The 17686-nt window shown below is 38.1% G+C and overlaps 1 protein-coding gene and 1 long non-coding RNA gene across 5 annotated transcripts in view; both read right to left on the reverse strand.

The window, feature by feature from the left end:
• Positions 1-11976, reverse strand: part of LOC127438414 (phosphatidylinositol 4-phosphate 5-kinase type-1 gamma-like) — a 41819-nt gene extending 29843 nt beyond the window's left edge. For all 3 annotated transcript variants that reach the window (XM_051693990.1, XM_051693989.1, XM_051693988.1), the window contains exon 1: positions 11709-11976. In XM_051693990.1, coding sequence (XP_051549950.1) covers positions 11709-11820 — 112 coding nt within the window. In that variant the 5' untranslated portion in view covers positions 11821-11976. The remainder of the gene's footprint in view (positions 1-11708) is intronic.
• Positions 11977-13859: 1883 nt separating this feature from the next.
• On the reverse strand, positions 13860-16809 carry LOC127438426 (uncharacterized). 2 transcript variants are annotated; one of them, XR_007896740.1, is made up of 5 exons: positions 16759-16809; positions 16555-16655; positions 15536-15631; positions 15284-15428; positions 13860-14197 (listed from the first exon to the last, which is right to left on the reverse strand). It is a non-coding gene; the product is annotated as an uncharacterized LOC127438426 (long non-coding RNA). The 2 variants fall into 2 exon arrangements; XR_007896739.1 differs by having other exon boundaries at positions 16555-16652; positions 16759-16799.
• Positions 16810-17686: the final 877 nt, after the last annotated feature.

Here is a 17686-nt window from a genome sequence, read left to right on the forward strand (position 1 = left end):
GCACGTGAGTATTGACGCTGACTACCACCCCTGGAGTCGTGAGTTAAAATCCAGGGTGTGCTGAATGACTCCAGCCAGGTCTCCTAAGCAACCAAATTGGCCCGGTTGCTAGGGAGGGTAGAGTCACATGGGGTAACCTCCTTGTGGTCATGATTAGTGGTTCTCGCTCTTAATGGGGCACGTGGTAAGTTGTGCATGGATCGCGGAGAGTAGCATGAGCCTCCACATGCTGCGAGTTTCCACGGTGTCATGCACAACAAGCCACGTGATAAGATGCGTGGATTGACTGTCTCAGAAACAGAGGAAACCCGGATTGAGGCGAGTAACCGTACCACCACGAGGACCTACTAAGTAGTGGGAATTGGGCATTCCAAATTGGGAGAAAAGGGGATAAAAATTAAAACAATTATACTGGCACGCATCAGATAGACCCTAAACATTTCAGGAAAAGATCCTCAAAGGCTGTGCTATGATTACTTGAGACATACTCATCTGAAGTTATAAACAAAGTCTAGACTTCAGAGTCAAGGTTTCATTATCCACTACAGCACAGACAGCATCAGCCAACACTTCATTATTCAGTCTCCATTTATATTGCATTCCCTTCCCTCAATCAGCTCTTCAGTAACATCAGCAGCCAGTGTTACTACTGTTGTACTACTGAAATAAAAATAAAAAGTTACATAACTGGAAAAACGTAAAAAATAAAAATAAAATTAATTTTCATGATTTCAAAACTAACTAAAAATAATAAATGTATTTTTTTAAATTTACATATAAATAATAAACAAATAAATACATTTACTGATAAACAAGAGATCAGGTATGGGATTGTTGTGTAAAAATTCTAGACTGTAATAAACCTGTCAGGAGCAGCTGTCAATGATGACTGAGAATTCTGTTTACAAAGATGGTTTGATAAAAATTTGCCTGTATTCACACTCCACAATCGGCCAAGATGCATCTGATGATCACGCTCCCATTCTGTCACGTTTCTCAGTTTCCATGGCATCCCAATCAAGGTCACCAGGCTTTCTCAGAGTTTGCATATGTATATGGCATCAATGGCCACAAGCGGCTCTAAATTGGGCATTGGCCACTTGACAGCCCTGCTGAAAAAACCAACAACTTTAACCACAGTTTAAACCAACCTAAACTGGTTTGAGTATCATGCTTGGCCAATCACTGCGTTTATGTAAATAAACATACCATTTTTATTCCGAGCTGGGACATGACGTTAAATCACCTCTTAACATAGCCTCAGCTAAGTGTCAAGCCATAATGAAATTGAAAACTTATACAACAGGGCTCTAAAATTTGGGCTCACAACAATTCCAGTGCTAATGAGTTAGCATAACACCTCCTGAAATTCCACTGTCTCAGAATTGGTGTGATCTCAGCCACTTCAAAAGGTGGAACCTGACACCTCAACTTAACATTCATTATATTTGACTACATTTACCTATGCCATAGCATATACAGTAAATATGCTTATTTGAGTTGATGATCAATGATCTACAACAAGAGCCCAAAAGTGTGGTGATGGGTTACAATAGACGACTAATTATCAGGCCCGGTTCTACGGGGGTAAGCACCCTCAAATCAACATTAGGGCACCCTCAATTGCAGACCAGGGCAAATTTATCAAAAAAAATTATCTCAAATTCATTTTAGTTTTAGTTTATGTTATACTAAGGTGAATATGGGCAAAGTGGGACACTTTTGAAAATTTTACTTTTCTTGACATTTTGAATTATGATCTAAATGGCACATAACTTAAGATTGTACCTTTAAAGAAAGCTTAGGATGTCTTCTACCTTTGTCAAAAGCAAAAATGAAGAAGTATTCAATACTGGGATGAAGAAACTTCGAAGACCCTCTTTTGACCAAATCCCAGATTTTTTAAGCAGTACTGGTAAAGTGGGACAGAGGAAAGATTATTCTCTAGAAAATATTTGAATACATTTGAATATTTTCTAAAACACTTTCACATCATAACATTAAGTTAGCTTATACTTTTTTATAACCTTAACAAGATTTACCTCAAATTTCATTTTCATTACCATTGCTTTCCTAACAGTGGTCATGAAATGAGCTCTGTCACACATCCCAAAGTAAAATCATCAATTTAAAACCTCAAAAAGATAAAGGGACAGTTGACCCTAAAATGAAAATTCTCTCATCATTTATTCACCCTCATGCCATCCCAAATGTGTATGACTTTCTTTCTTCCGCTGAACACAAACAAAAATTTATAGAAGAATATTTCAGCTCTGTAAGTCCATACAATGCAAGAGAACAGGATCCAATCATGACCGATCATGATTTCAAGCTCGATTACACTTATTAGTAGAGTCCGCAGAGTGCTAGATGGCACTGGGAAAAATAATCAAGCTTGGAATCATGACTGCCAAAGATACAACTGATGTCAAGGTTTACAGTAAAAAAGGACTTAAATATTGATCTGTTTCTCACCCACACCTATCATATCACCCTCTCTACTCTGGGCATCACAGGAACTGTGCTTGACTGGTTTAAGTCCTATCTCTCAGGTAGGTCCTTCAAGTAGCTTGGAGAGGTGAGGTTTCCAAGTCACATCAGCTACTTACTGGGGTACCTCAGGGCTCAGTGCTTGGGCCACCTCTCTTCTCTATATACACAACATTACTGGGACCCATCATTCAAGCACATGGGTTCTCTTACCACTGCTATGCCAATGACACACAGCTCTACTTGTCTTTCCAGCCCAACGACACCAAGGTGACTGCTCAAATCTCAGCCTGTTTGGCAGAGATCTAGGCCTGGATGACGGAACACTACCTGCAACTTAACCTTCTTTAGGCTTCTGTATGGTTAAAAGACGATAAAAAAAAAGTTCTGGGTTTTTTGGCTTTGTCTGATGTGCAAAAAACTACACAACAACTTTTCGTCATGTTTTTCATTGTTAAAATCTATCGGATATTTCTCCCCGTTGTTCTCATAGGAATAAATGAGTAACTATGGTAACTGGGAAGCAATCGAATGCGCCCGATATCCACCAGAGTTCAGCAAGGCGTATTATGATTGGTGGATTAAAAGCTCAATGTTAAAAAAAAAAATTTGTGAATCAAAACCTGGCAGGAAAGTCTCAAAAAATCCACCCACAAATCCAAAGCGATCCACACGTGATGATTTGCAAATGCAGATTCAACGATCCATAAATAAATGTATCAACATTTACAAATGTTTTGATGTAAACTGATTCAAGAACTTGACAGATCCATATTTGTAAAAACGTTTTGAATTTATTTAAGTGAGAATTATTTGTGTGGGCAGTTGGGGAAATATTTGTGCCCTCACTTGTGTATTTATAAATTGCATTTTGAATTTATGAATCAGTTTTTGTGAGTGTGAATTGCACTGTACATTTATGAATTGTATTTTTGTAAATATATCCTTTTTGAGATCATTCTGGCTCCATAAATGGCTTCTTTACAGCATCCATGCTATGTGTGATTAGAATTAAATGTTTATTTTGTTGTTTTTGATAAATAACTGACTGTAAAGAACAGAAAGGATATTAAAAGAGACATTATTAAACAACAAATGGTTTGCTTGGATCTAGTGTTTGGACATACATTACACAGAAATAGTAAAATAGATTTACTCATAGAACGCAGTGAAAAGATCTCTGTGCTGAACTTTTATGCCACTACACCACTCAAACACTGGTGAGTGAAAAGTAAAAAACTACCAGCCAGTGGCTAATCACAGACATTTTTTGTAGCATATGGGAAGTATTTACGCACATCTGAATGTTAGGAATTGCCGATAGAAAGAAAGAGTGATCTTGGCATTTTAAGAATTGGGATCAAACAAATGAAGATTAAGTAGAAAATCAGTATTTTTGCCCAGCCCTAGATCCAAATGCGTGAGAGAGGTCCATCATGTCTGTTAAATAAACCATGAATCCTGCTGGATCAGTTTTAGTCTCTTTCTTGCCTCGTAGAAACGTCTCAGACTGCACTGAAAATATCACGATACATGGATCTAAGTAAAAGTATTGCGATATATCGATATTTGATTGTATCAACACAGCCCTAGTCAAGATTACGATCAAAGAACATATCTCAAATCAGCGATAAAATCTGACAACTCTGAAATCATAAAATCTGTTTCTTTACCTCAGATTTCACAAAAAAAACCAAAAAAAAATCTTGTATAGCTAATGCGCATGCACATCCTCAAGTTGATTGCCAGGCGACAGCGCGTGTGGGGGCTTCACGCTATTCTCTGCGGCATCCATGCACAACTCACTAAGTGCCTCACTGAGTGCAAGAACCACATTATAGCGACCACGAGGAGGTTACCCCATGTTTCTCTACCCTCCCTAGCAACCGGGCCAATTTGGTTGCTTAGGAGACCTGGCTGGAGTCACTCAGCACGCCCTGGATTCGAACTCACAACTCCAGGGGTGGTAATCAGCAACTTTACTCACTGAGCTACCCAGGCCCCATGCCAGGAAATGTCTGTATCTGAAAGGTGACTGGCTCTTTTACCTGTTGGGCAGGACATCCTTTCTACATCCGTTGAACATTGGGTGTTCCAATTTTTCCACATTCATTGTAAGAGAAGTGGCCTATCTCTGCTAAATAGTCTCTGGTTAAACCCACAGGTAAGGCACCCAAAACCATTTTCATTGCTCACTTCTGATTTGAGAAACGAAAAACAAACTACGAATTTCCTCTAACAAATTTCATTCATTCATCTGATTTACAGCACTCTTAAAGTACACATATACAAGGTTAATTACGCTGGTCCAAAGTTAAGGATGCTTGCTGGAGGTGACAATAGTGATGCGCAATGGATTATTCCTGCAACCTTAACCACTAGACTACCACGTGCTCACTGACATCTGATTTTTTTTCCAAAGGCTGTCAGGTCTGTCTAAGCAAAAGCTCATGGCCCGAGACAAAAAGGGAGATTCATGCATGGAGGAGAAACACATTCCTCACCTCACTGCCTCTCGCCCTCTTCTGACCCGTTTAGCCCCTTTCCTTTGTTGCTCAGGTGATGATGCATAAGCAGAGGTGATCTTATTAATATTGATCTTCAGCTATTTAAGTTCCAAGCTTATGTTCTTGTAAATAATTAGGCAACTCCAGATGACAGTGATTTTACCATTTAAGACATGTTCCTGGATCAACATACTTTGAAGGTCCTGGAACAACATTCTTCAAACATAGTCCTAACCCCATCCCTAACTCCTAACCCTTACTCTAACCATAAACTAATTCTAAAATTGGAAGGAAACAATAGATGGATATGCCCTACAAGCCCCTAGCTCCGGCCCTAAGCCTGAACCTAAACCTACCCCTTTTCCTATTCCTGAAATCTGATTGGTTGATAGGACTGGAGTTACAGGAACAACAAGGACGTTGATCTGGTACCTTGTCTTCTTGGCGAAATTATGGTTATCAGCCCTGCTGAAAATAAATGTGTCAAAGTGGGTCTCTGCGTCCTCCCATAGGAGATGCCCGACTATCTCCAAGCTGCTGATGGGACTTGAGTGTCTTCCAGCACCCTGGTCTGGTCTAAAGCAAGCCTGTAAAAAGCTCCATTCCCTTCAGGGTGTCAGTGAAGGAGGCAAGGATTACAGAGACACATCATTATGCAATTTCTGCTTGTTTTCCATTTCCCACTGGAGCTTCAAAACTCCCAACAGCTCGAGCTATTAGAATAACACAGGCTGTCTCGGCAGTAGACAGCCCTCTACATTGCGAGTAAATCACTTGCATATGCGAGTAAATTTCGCACTATGCAACCAAAAAACGTCTGTTATTAGCCACTGGCAAGTAAATATTAACATTTCACTCGCCAGTGATAGAGTTGTGTAGTGTCGAAGCACCAAGGCCCTTTTACTGAATTAAAAGCAGTTGATTAAGAAGCTGGATTCAGCCTCGTCTTTCCCTGCATGAGCGCGCAGGAAAAAGCACTTGTGTCTCATTCAGTTGAACTCCGAGCATCTCAGGGAACCGCACCACGGACGTCACAAGAGTAGCTCTCTTGAGAGCATGTGAAGATGAACCACTTCTCAAGCGCTCTGATGTGCATGCCGTCTACAGAGACTTGCACCAAACTCCCGCGAAAATATAAACAAGGTACAAACGTATTAATTTTGTGAACGCAAAGCGCTCTGGTTTCACTTAACAGCCAGTAATGGCAAATGTCCGTGGTCATTGTGGGTTTATTCACACAGTGTTAATAACACGCAGTGAGACAGAGAAGATGCCCTGCTCTATTTCTGTGGAGATGATAAAATGCAAGAAACAGAATCTCAAAGTCTTCCTTCACGAGAAATAAGGGCTTGTGAGTTAATCAGAGAGCCTTAAAATAATGTGTGAATGTGAAGAATTTATATTTTATATAAAGAGATATATTTGAGTTATTTAGACATATTTTGATCATTAAAATATTATTTTAATTATTTAAAATGTTTTACTTTTATATTTAACTGTCATTCATATGTTTTTGAAGCCTGAAAAGGAAATCATATACCCTTATTTTATTATATGACCCAAACTAAATTTGTATAAATGACTTTGTTGTGTGCATGAAGCACACATAGTGAGTTCGTATGGTAATTAATTGTCATATTCGTGAAACACCTAAAACAGACAATTAATCATCAAAGCCCTAAAACAGGCAATTAATCATCATAATCGCAATTATTTGTTTGACAATTAGTTGTCAGCCAAATTTCACAATCGTGACCCCTAATTTTCATTATTAGGTTCCTACCTTGTGAATTATTTTGTTAAAAATGTGGACGAAATTTCAAACAGTGACAACAGCTTGTATCATTATTAAAAATGCGATTTCATGACATCATGTAAATTGATAGAATGTGAAATTTGTACATTTCTAAAAAGCTAAAATTTGATTAAAATCATAAAGCAAAATCTAAAAAAAAATTACATTATACTATATTGCGTGAATATATATGAAGAGGCCCCCTCTCTCAGTTTGCTTAATATATTTTTTTAGTTACATTACGCTTACATGTCGTCAAAAGTCTGGCGAGTAAAAATAAAAATGTACGAGCCGATGACGATTCTTTCTCCAACATGATCGTAGAGGGTTGGTAGAGGAAAGAGCACAGTGGAGTGTGTACATAGACCTGCTCTGTTTTAATAAGTGATACTACCTCTATAGGCGATAGAAGTAGGGGAAAAATAATATTTCAAACTATTGCAATGTTTTACTTCACAATACTGTATTTTACGGATTGTACAGGCAAGAATCGATATTATAAGTTACATAATTCACATTAATATTTTTGGGAAAAGAGACTGAGCACCACACAGAGCAAATGTTTAAGAAGACAAAAGAGGTGCGGTCATTCTAGACTTCCATTAATTTCGATTCATACTCTTGCGAAGTAAAGCAGGATGTTTAGTTCAATGAAGATGAATAAGCAACAAGTGAGAAAAAGATCACAATGTATCCGTTTTGAATAGTAATACACTAAACTTACAAAATTGCAATATTATAATAATCCAAACGAAATATTGATAAAATATCACCAGATCTAATCTAATAGCCAAATAGACTGCCATAACACTACATGGCTTTGATGAGCTTTTGAATAGTGCCTAGAGGTTGATTATATATGTATCTCATGGGATGTTATCTGTATAAACCAAAACTCTGTCTGCACATTTAAAAGATTCTTTAATCGAGTAAATTCACTACCATTATGCTACCATTATTAAGTGGATGCTTGAGATGGCCCATTTGGTGGTAATAACCTCAAAGTCAATTTATAATTAATTACAATAAAGGTTTTTTCACTATCTCGGCATTCATTGGTTCAGTGCTTTCCGTAATGAGTTGAGTGTCTTTGTGTGAGTTTTATACAAAAGCTGTAAGACAGACACTAAACCATAAAAGCAATACAGTTTTTATCATTCAGATGGACATAAATGGGTTCATTAAACTTATTTATATAAGATGCTGAGAAATATCATCCTGTAAGTAGTGGTGCTTTCTTGCTAAGGCAAGCATCACTATTACTGTTGTTCATACATGCTGTGTTCCAGACAAAGTCAGAGGTGGGAATCTTCGAGTTGAAATCGCGATCTCAAAGCGTTTCAGTCAAAAATACATCACGGTTAAATGTAAACAAAACAAGACAGAGCCATGGCGCAACACAACAATATTATTGGGCATGGGCAAACATAAAAACTATTATTATTTGCAGCCGACAAAAAGCGATAAAATATGTCTCGTTTTCCAGGAAAATATGAAAAACAAGATTGGAAACATTGAAAACAAGATACATTTACTTGAGAAGCAAAAATGACATAAGATATTTTGTCTTGTTTTCAGAGAACACATTATATTTAGTAACATTTATGCTTATAACAAGACAAAAACTTGGAAGATAGTTATTTTCTTGTTTTAAGCATAAACCCCACTAAATTTAGGTTGATTTCTCTGAAAACAAGACTTAATATCTTGTGTCGTCCAGCTTCTGAAGCAATGTTTTTTACTTTTTACTGGAAAATGAGACAAAAATACTCATTAAGAAAATATTCTTTTTTTCCCCGGCACAAATCCTATGAAATCGCAGAAGGAATAACATATTATGGCCATGTATAGCATGTTAGCACATTAGTGCAATGAATTCAGAATGTAATCAAGACAAATTACAAATTTTCTACTGCATATGCAGTATATTACTTTAAATCATCATCAAGTGGTTAAAACAGCTTATTTTACTGATTTTTAACATTGACGTCAAAACAATGCTTCTCATTTCTCATGTGACTTATTTTGCACCGTCTGTACTTTTCTAATGCACAAATCTTACGATTTTCGTGAAGATATAGCGAAAAAATCACTTATACTTACATTGAAGAAGCGACCTGCGCCATATTTAGGGATCAAAATATCATAAAGATATTCTGGGGGTTGGCTCTTTTGACTTGAGCCAGTAAGCAACCACCTAGCAACACCATAGCTACCTCCAAGAACACCCTAGCAACTGCACAGCAATGCCCTGGCAACCACCCACAACACCCTAGCATTGTGGTCAAACTTTGTGGACAAACAGCACTCACATTTTCTTCAGAAAATGTAGAAATCTACCTAATTCTGTTCAATTAATGTAGAGACTTGTCTTTTAGGAACGAATTTGGGCATAAACACTGCAAACACACTCTATAACAGTAAATCTGCAGTGAATCTCACTTCAAGTGAAAAATGTACTCACTGAGACCTACTGTGAGACCCCATGAACATGTTTCATGTCATTGCGTGTTCTACAACACTCAGCATGGTTTACCACACCCATCCACACAAGAGACATGAGGGAGTAAACCAATGAAAACAGGAGGATGTCCAGGCAGGAGACGCCAACACCACGGAATTAGGGAGGGAGTATACCAACAATGTTTGGATACAGTTTTTTGGGGATTAGAGACAAGATAGGGCACAGCTTTTTTTCCTGTGTTGACATTATTCCTATTAAGGCCGAAACGTACTTCACGCAATTACACAAACGCGAGCGCTTGGCCAACGCATGGCCAACGAGTGGTCCCGCTGTACATACATTACGTGCGCTCTTGCGTTGCTCTGGCGGTTACAAACCTCAGACCACAAGAGGGCAATAGATTTTTTAGGTGTGACCTTTCACTTGTCAGTATTTGGGCAGAATGAGGACAATGTCAGGGTACCAGAACATTCGGTTGCAACATGTCAAGTTACCGTGTGATCATGCTGGATATATGCTTTTAAATTTTCCAGTCTTTCTCTTCTAGGAAAACGGATCAAAAATATTGATGACTCATCCTGCACAACACAGATTTTTGTCCAATCAAATACTCTCTAGAATGAGAATGTCCCTCCCACCTACTTGTGACTAGCACAAGGCAAATCACAGTTGTAGAAATAAAGATGGCTTCAAAGCTAATAGACATGGACTAAACGACACAAAACTCCAATTCTGATTTTATGCAATCTTTAAAGAGTAGATGACAAGGATACTGCACATGAAATGATCATCACTTTAGCATGTGACATTTAGGCTACTATGAACTAATTGCTTTGACATTTATGCCTTTGAAAAACAGTAACCACAACCACGAAGGCAAGTTTTTATAGTTTTTATGCATACACAAAACAACAAATCCTGTCAAAAATATGCTGGAGAAGAGTTTTCTAAAGGTCAATGTTAAATACAATCTGAACAGGCATTTTTTTTTTCTCCCCTTTTCTCCCCAATTTGGCATGCCCGATTCCCAATGAGCTGTAAGTCCTTGTGGTGGTATAGTGACTCGCTTCAATCCGGGTGGTGGAGGACCATTCTCAATTGCCTCCACGTCTGAGACCGTCAGTCCTTGCATCTTATCATGTGGCTTGTTGAGTGTGTCACCGCAGTGACCTAGTGCATGTGGAGACTTCACGCTATTCTCCGTGGCATCCACGCACAACTCACCACGCACCCCACCGAGAGCGAACCACATTATAGCGACCACGAGGAGGTTACCCCATGTGACTCTGCCCACCCTAGCAACTGGGTCAATTCGTTGTTTAGGAAGCCTGACTGGATTCACTCAGCACGCCCTGGATTTGAACTTGCGACTCCAGGTGTGGTAGTCAGTGTCTTTACTTGCTGAGCTACCCAGGCCCCCCTGAACAGGCATTTTAAGGAGTGGATTGTGATTTGTGCTCTTCAATAGACTCACTAACACCTCACACACAGAATAGTAACTTATTAACAGCAGAAATAACCCAATAGGGAACCCAAGAGGAAATTACACAATCTCAGGGGCAGAAATGAGAATGCATTTAATAAATAACTTTCTCTGCTATGTGGAACTGTGCTATACTGTATGTGAAAGTGTAGTCTGGATCAATGATCATCTTCAATTCAAGTTTATGAAGCATCTGTAAACACATAAGAGAACATCTTTCTCTCTTCCAAGTTTCAGCTTGGAACCATGGCAATACCATGCTATTTTGGACATTTATTATGGTAATATCATGTAAATACAACGGTAAACGACATTTAGTACCATGGGATTACCATCTCATTACTCTTTGTAATCTTTAATCAAAGATATCTGAAACAAAAGACATTAAGAAGGAAGGGAAGATGGTGTTTTGATTTTACAATAATGCAAGACAAAGACAGCATATTGCATATGTTTCATGATGGTAAATGTCCATAACATAAGTAGCATGTAATCTGATTTTTCCAGGAAAGAAATTCCACATGCATTCCCTTTTTGCATATGCAAAGGATGTAGAAAGACAGTTAAACATTAAACCACAAATGAAAACAGATTTTTCCAGTACTGATCCAAAACAACCCTTCAACCCATCTCTTACCTGCAAACCCCCAACATACCATCTGTCACCTACCAGTGCCACTACTATGCTGATGGCTAGCTGAATCTGGTTTCTACACCAGGTGATAACATGCTAATGTAACCATATAGGCCTATTAAAGATGCATTCTCTCTCATTCTGCACGTGAACCCCAGTAATATAATGCACGGATAGTAAATCTCATGCATGAATGTCCCTTATATGCATGAATGCTAGTCCAGCTAGCTCTCCTCGTGTGCATCCTATTGACCTATGAAATCCGATGACATTGTTTGAATCTAATGTCTTTCATGAACTGTCTTTCAAACCAAAACCCCGATTGATTCAGTTACCCGATTCCATCCCGTCTTCCGTCTCCGCGTCCTCGGATGCTGCTGCCCCGGATAACGGGCTCCCATCCCCGGCCTCAAACAGACTGGCCGCCCCTTCAGCCGCCGCTTCCATTCAATATCCCGGGATGAATCCTCCACACGAGAGGCCTGACAACACGAATATCGCGAATATATAAATATATCTATATACACCTTCCCTCTTAGTCTATTCGGATTTGAGTAGCTGATAAAATACTATGGGAGATTTAGGACTGCCCATCGGTGTCGTGGTCCTCTCTCATCTGAGCTGTCATACACAAGGAAAGGGATGTCTGACTCGCGAACGAATCGTTCTTTTGGACCGGTTCTTTTGAATGATTCGATCGAACCGATTCGCAAAGTGAACTAAATCGCTGTGTTTGAAAAATGCTGTAGAAAACTCACTGGGGTTTCAAACGTTTACCCCATACGTGCATTTTATAAGGGTATTTACATCGGACGATGCATTTTTTAAGTTGTTTGCCCATCTGCAATACGTCTCCGTAACTCTCGGATGCAGTGTTGGGTAAGGTACTCTAAAAAAGTAATTAATTACTAACTACTAATTACATCTTCTACAGTGTAATTAGATTACTGTACTAATTACTCTGTCAGAAAAGTAATTGCATTACTTATTACTAATTACTACAACCTCGACCAGATGAAAATACAAGGATAGACATGAAACTATTCTTTTAATTCTTTCAAATAAATTATATAAAATCAAATTAATTATTCATGAGCTGGCCAAATAATTTAAAGGGGCAGCATAAATTAGAAAACATATATTTTAACATTAGACCTTAAATTTAGATTTGAAATTCACTATTGTTTTAAATAGAATTGTTCTATAGTTTATACAGTATTTATTGAATTTACATCAGAAGTAACTGTAATTAAATTACTGAAAAATTAAGAGTAATCCCTTACTTTACTTTTTCAATGAAAAGGTAATTTAATTACAGTAATTCATTACTTTGTAATGCATTGCACCCAACACTGCTTGGATGTCAGAAGATGTCTTTGAGACATTTATGATTTTAAAAGTTTGTAAATCTGATTTTTTTAAGATGTTTAGCGGATGTTAATTAGAATGTGATGCTTTCCAGATGAAAAGATCTAAAAAAGGCATTTTTGCTGTTTATCATTTGTTTTTCCATGTAAACGTGCTTGACAGATGCATTTTGACCATTGAGCCACATCTCGCTGTCGTTGTTGTCTTCAACAGGGGAACCGCGGTTTTTTAGATACCTAAGAATTTCAAGTTTTAAACGTGTCTCTAGCGAGGCTAGCATGCGATCTTTTGGTGTGGGCTAAATTGTGTTTTCATCTGACTGCCTTGGTAGTTTCGCTGTCCAACTGGGGTGGCACAAGGGAAATGTAAGGGGGCACGCCCGCCCCCAGACACATCCATGGTCTCCAGACACCTGTGTTCTGTATTATCTATTGCTTTGTGTCTAGCTTTTTCAGCGCAAGAACGCGTCGGAACTTGGGTGCTGCTTTTTACACAATCTGCTACGTAAAAGTAATGATTAACAGCAGTATGCTTCTAAACATTTATTTCACTACGAATAAGAATCAACCAATGATAAGAACCTGTAATATTCCAATCAAGGATATACTGGAACACTTCTGAGTGATGACTGAAATAAAACATTGATTCAGATGTATAAAACCGAATCATCGAACCGAGTTATCCAAAAGAACCGATTCTCTAAATGAATCGGAATTGCCAAACGCATGCACTGGAGCGCTGCTAGTCGTTTGGCTGGATTCAGTGTTTGGCTAAGGCTGCTGTTGCTGCACTCTGTAGGTGACACTTGATAAATGCACATGGGCAAAGTAATTTTAACAGATCTAGCATCAGGGTCCTATATTAATACATTTTAAATTAAATAATCTTCTAAAACTGTTGCTTTAAATGCTAGACTGTTGCTAAATAATACTGACTGCAGAATGTGTAATGAATGTTAATTTGGTGAAGAAAATTCATAGAACTAATTAATTATTCAAATGATAAATAAATTATTATAATAAAAAATAGAATTACCCATTTGTGTTAAATGAAGCAGACAACTTTTTAATAACAATGTTATAAATTCAGTTTTCTATAATGTTATAAATTCAGTTTATTATAACTGTTACACTATGACTACAAGTTTAGCTTCTAAATAAGTGTCCATATTTTCATGTAAAAGCGTAGGGGAAGATCCAGAGGCAGGGGTCTCTCTCTAGACTGATGGCTGGGCACTGATAATGCTCCCAGGAGGGGTTGCACGCCAAATGCATCAGGTCTGATTTTTCCTCAAGGAGGTTTTCAAAACAAACCATCATTAGTCCATGAGACGACATCACTGATACCCAGCTGTCATTAGGAGAGAATGAAGATGGGCAGTGGGGCAGCTTGGGGTAATTTCACAGTCACATAATGATGCTATTTAGAGATATTTGGAAAGATCCTTCTCCACCACCTGAAAAAGGAATGTGTGACTAAAATTAAAATTTTTGCCGTTAAATTTAAATGTAAATACTTTTTACTCATATCATTGTGACAATTCAGATTATTTCGATCTGATTTGGTTCATAAACTAAATCATTTGTTTAGGATAAGATACAATCCCTTGTCAAAAATCCAAATGGAATGCTAATGGAATCATTTGGAACCAATTCTAATGGGATCAGACAAGAATCAATTGAACTGAATAAAATGAAATTAAAAAAACATTACCGAAAACTATTTCAGTTGATGCTGTAGGACCTTTTTTTTATTCTTATAGGGGTTGTTGAGACAGAACGCCTTCTAGCGCAAAAAAGCCAAGATGCAGCCCAACGAAAATAGGAACCGACCACAACTTATTTTTAACTTGACGTGGCAGCTTAAAATGCAGCGCTCTGGTGCGAAATGCTTAAAAACAGCAAGACACGGCGAAATTGTCAAAAAACAAAACGCGTTCTGTTTGAACAACACCTTAGAAGATTCTTGTTTGATTTTATTAGGATTGGTTCCTCATTCTGATAGAAAATCAATCAGCATTCCTTTTGGATTTTTTGACAAGGGATTGTGGCTTATCCATAACAGATGATTCAGTGTGAACCTAATTGTACATTCAACTATTTTAATGCAACAAAAAAAAAAGTCCCATATCAGGAGTTGGTAAGAAAAAGTGCACTTACATTCCACTTGATGCCACTAATAAAAGTCAGTCAGATTTTAACCAGATTTACATTTCTTTACACATGATCACATAGGATCAACTAAGGAGTCAACTAAGCAAGACTCAACTTGAATCATCCAGCATGAACTCACTTTCCAAGGAATCCTGTGCCATGTGGTTGGTCCTTCAGCCACTTCCACAGAGGGTGGGGTGTATTCTTACTGAACATATCAAACTGTGCATTGTAAGATATGGCGAATTCCTTGATTTGGGAATTGGATCCTGGTTCCTGATAATCCTGTTGCTAAAACCTTAATATTGTCTATTTGGTAGCATCTAGGTGCGTTTAAAGTTTTAAGAGCGTTTTTACTTATTTAAGTGTGTACTGTAAGTGCCACATACCTGACGGCCAAACTGGTTGGATGGGAAGGCCAGGATGCGTAAACCTTTCTCAGCGTACTTGCCGTGCATTTCTGCAAACTGAGAGTAGTTTACTGGAGTTTTGCCTCATTTTGAGGCAACGCTGGTGATGATGACAACTTTTCCCCTGAAAAGTGAACGATATTCTTTTAGCAGTCCAAATTCATTGAACATCAAGGAAAAACATTCAGAGACATAAACTGAATTTCTGACTTACTGATTTGTATCTCTCACCTGCACTTATCCAGGGAAACTTCACTGCCATCGATATCCATGGACAGTGAAGTCATAAATGGATTTGGCCGTCTGCCAATCCTCTAGCTCTGCAGACTAAGAAGTAAAGAATTCTGTTGTAAACACTGGGATATATTTGAATACATACGCATACTATATATATATATATATATATATATATAATATAAATAAAAAAGGACCATGCCTGTAAAAACGTTAAACAAACACAATATACAAATCTGTGGATAACCAGAGACCTGGGAATCCAGAACTCATATTCACACATTAAACCATTTTAAATGACTTCAGAGCACGCTCTTATCATTGTCTGCAACACTAGTGAGAAAAGGACTGCCGACCCCAAGAAACGCATGCCTACCTTTCAGTAATACTGAAATGGCAGGCAGCGTATTAAGTTTAAATCCTCTTTCCCTTTCAAGACACTAAGAACCTTACTCTCTCAAAACCATCTGAGACACCAGTATTGAAAACAGAGCATATATAGGGCTCAGAATAAATATAAACTTGACACAGAGGCAGTTTCTCTCCTATGGGCTGGATTTATGCTGACTAAAGGCATTTGACAATAAATCCTTTATCTGGGCTGTGATATTAGAGGCGCAGAGGCCATTGGGCATTTGGTGACGATCTTACACATTCTGAGAAAACTGATAGCTTGGTATTCGTCAGTTGGTGCCTAGGCTAGATAAGTCAGTTGTTATAAAATAACTACATTCGCATTTTCTGAAGGAAGTACCAGTACAATACAATGCAAAAAAGGTTTTGCATCACAGGTAAATAATTGTTTTTAAAGGTTATAAACCCAAATACAAAAAGAGAGATTTATAGGTATATGCGATATTAATTTAAAGACGTTATGCAAATACATAGACACCATCGCTGTTGGTTGGATGTTGAACATTCTAACAATGTAAGTCGAAAGGAGATTTTCAAATTTGAACAAAAGGTGCGTTCCAATCCGAAAGGTCCCTATGCAGTATTCACTGCTCCCTACTCACTGAGCACGGGCAAAGTCTTCTAGCAAGTCAGTGCTCTGTCAGCCATCTTTGGAACGCTCTCGTGAGGCTATTTCCAGTCATGCCGGTGCAGCTCCTATCTACTTGAATGGAGAAAGACCAAAATCTCAAAAACAGTTGGTCAGGATTACGATCAAAGAACATATTTCAAATCATCAATAAAATCTGACAATACTGGAATCATACATTTTAATACTTTCCGTCATCTTACGCTAAAAAATTCAATTTTCCCGGCTTGTATATCTAATGCGCATGCGCGTTCTAGAGTTGATTGACAGGCGATGTCTTTTAACTGTAAGGCAGGACTTCCTTTCTACATTCATTGACCGTTGGGTGCTCAGAGCTCCTTGGTTGGGCGTTCCAATTTATCCTATTCATTTAAATAGAAGTGGCCCATCTCTGATAAATATTCTCTGGCACGGGATATCTGTACACTTCACTTGACAAAATTCTATGTAAACAAGCAACATACAAGAGCAGCTTTTATCTACTTGAATGGGGAAGACCGAAATCTCCAAGAATATATTTCAAATCAGCAGTAAAATCTGAGAACACTGGAATCATAAATTGTGCTTCTTTACCTCAGATTACGCAAAAAAACAAAACAAAACAAAAAAAAACGCAATTTTCCCGGCTTGTTTAGCTAATGTGCACGCACCCTCTTGAGCTGATTGACAGGCGATGTCTGTATGTAAAAGGCGATTGGCTATTTTACCTGTAAGGCGGGACTTCCTATCTACATCCGCTGACCGTTGGGCGTTCCAGTTTCTCCCATTTATTTTGATAGAAGTTGCCCGTATCTGCTAAACAGTCGCTGATTTGAATCTTTAAAGGTGCTGTAAGCGATTTTAGCCGTTCTGGAACTTCCATGAAACTGAGCCTTTGAATTAGACACGCCGCCGCTCTTTTCAATACACCAAAGATACCATTGAGCAGTGCATCTTTTCACGGTTTTCAAACACAACAATAGCAAAATAGCGCCCTTAACTAACAACTATAAATTGTTATAAATTGTATTGTTTTGCAAATTCTCGTAACAAACACATTTAACTTAACATTAATTTTGCACCAATGATTCCTCTGCTTGATAACGCAAAAAACGATGGATAAAACC

The sequence above is a fragment of the Myxocyprinus asiaticus genome, chromosome 49 (genome assembly GCF_019703515.2).
Source record: "Myxocyprinus asiaticus isolate MX2 ecotype Aquarium Trade chromosome 49, UBuf_Myxa_2, whole genome shotgun sequence".
NCBI lineage: Eukaryota > Metazoa > Chordata > Actinopteri > Cypriniformes > Catostomidae > Myxocyprinus > Myxocyprinus asiaticus.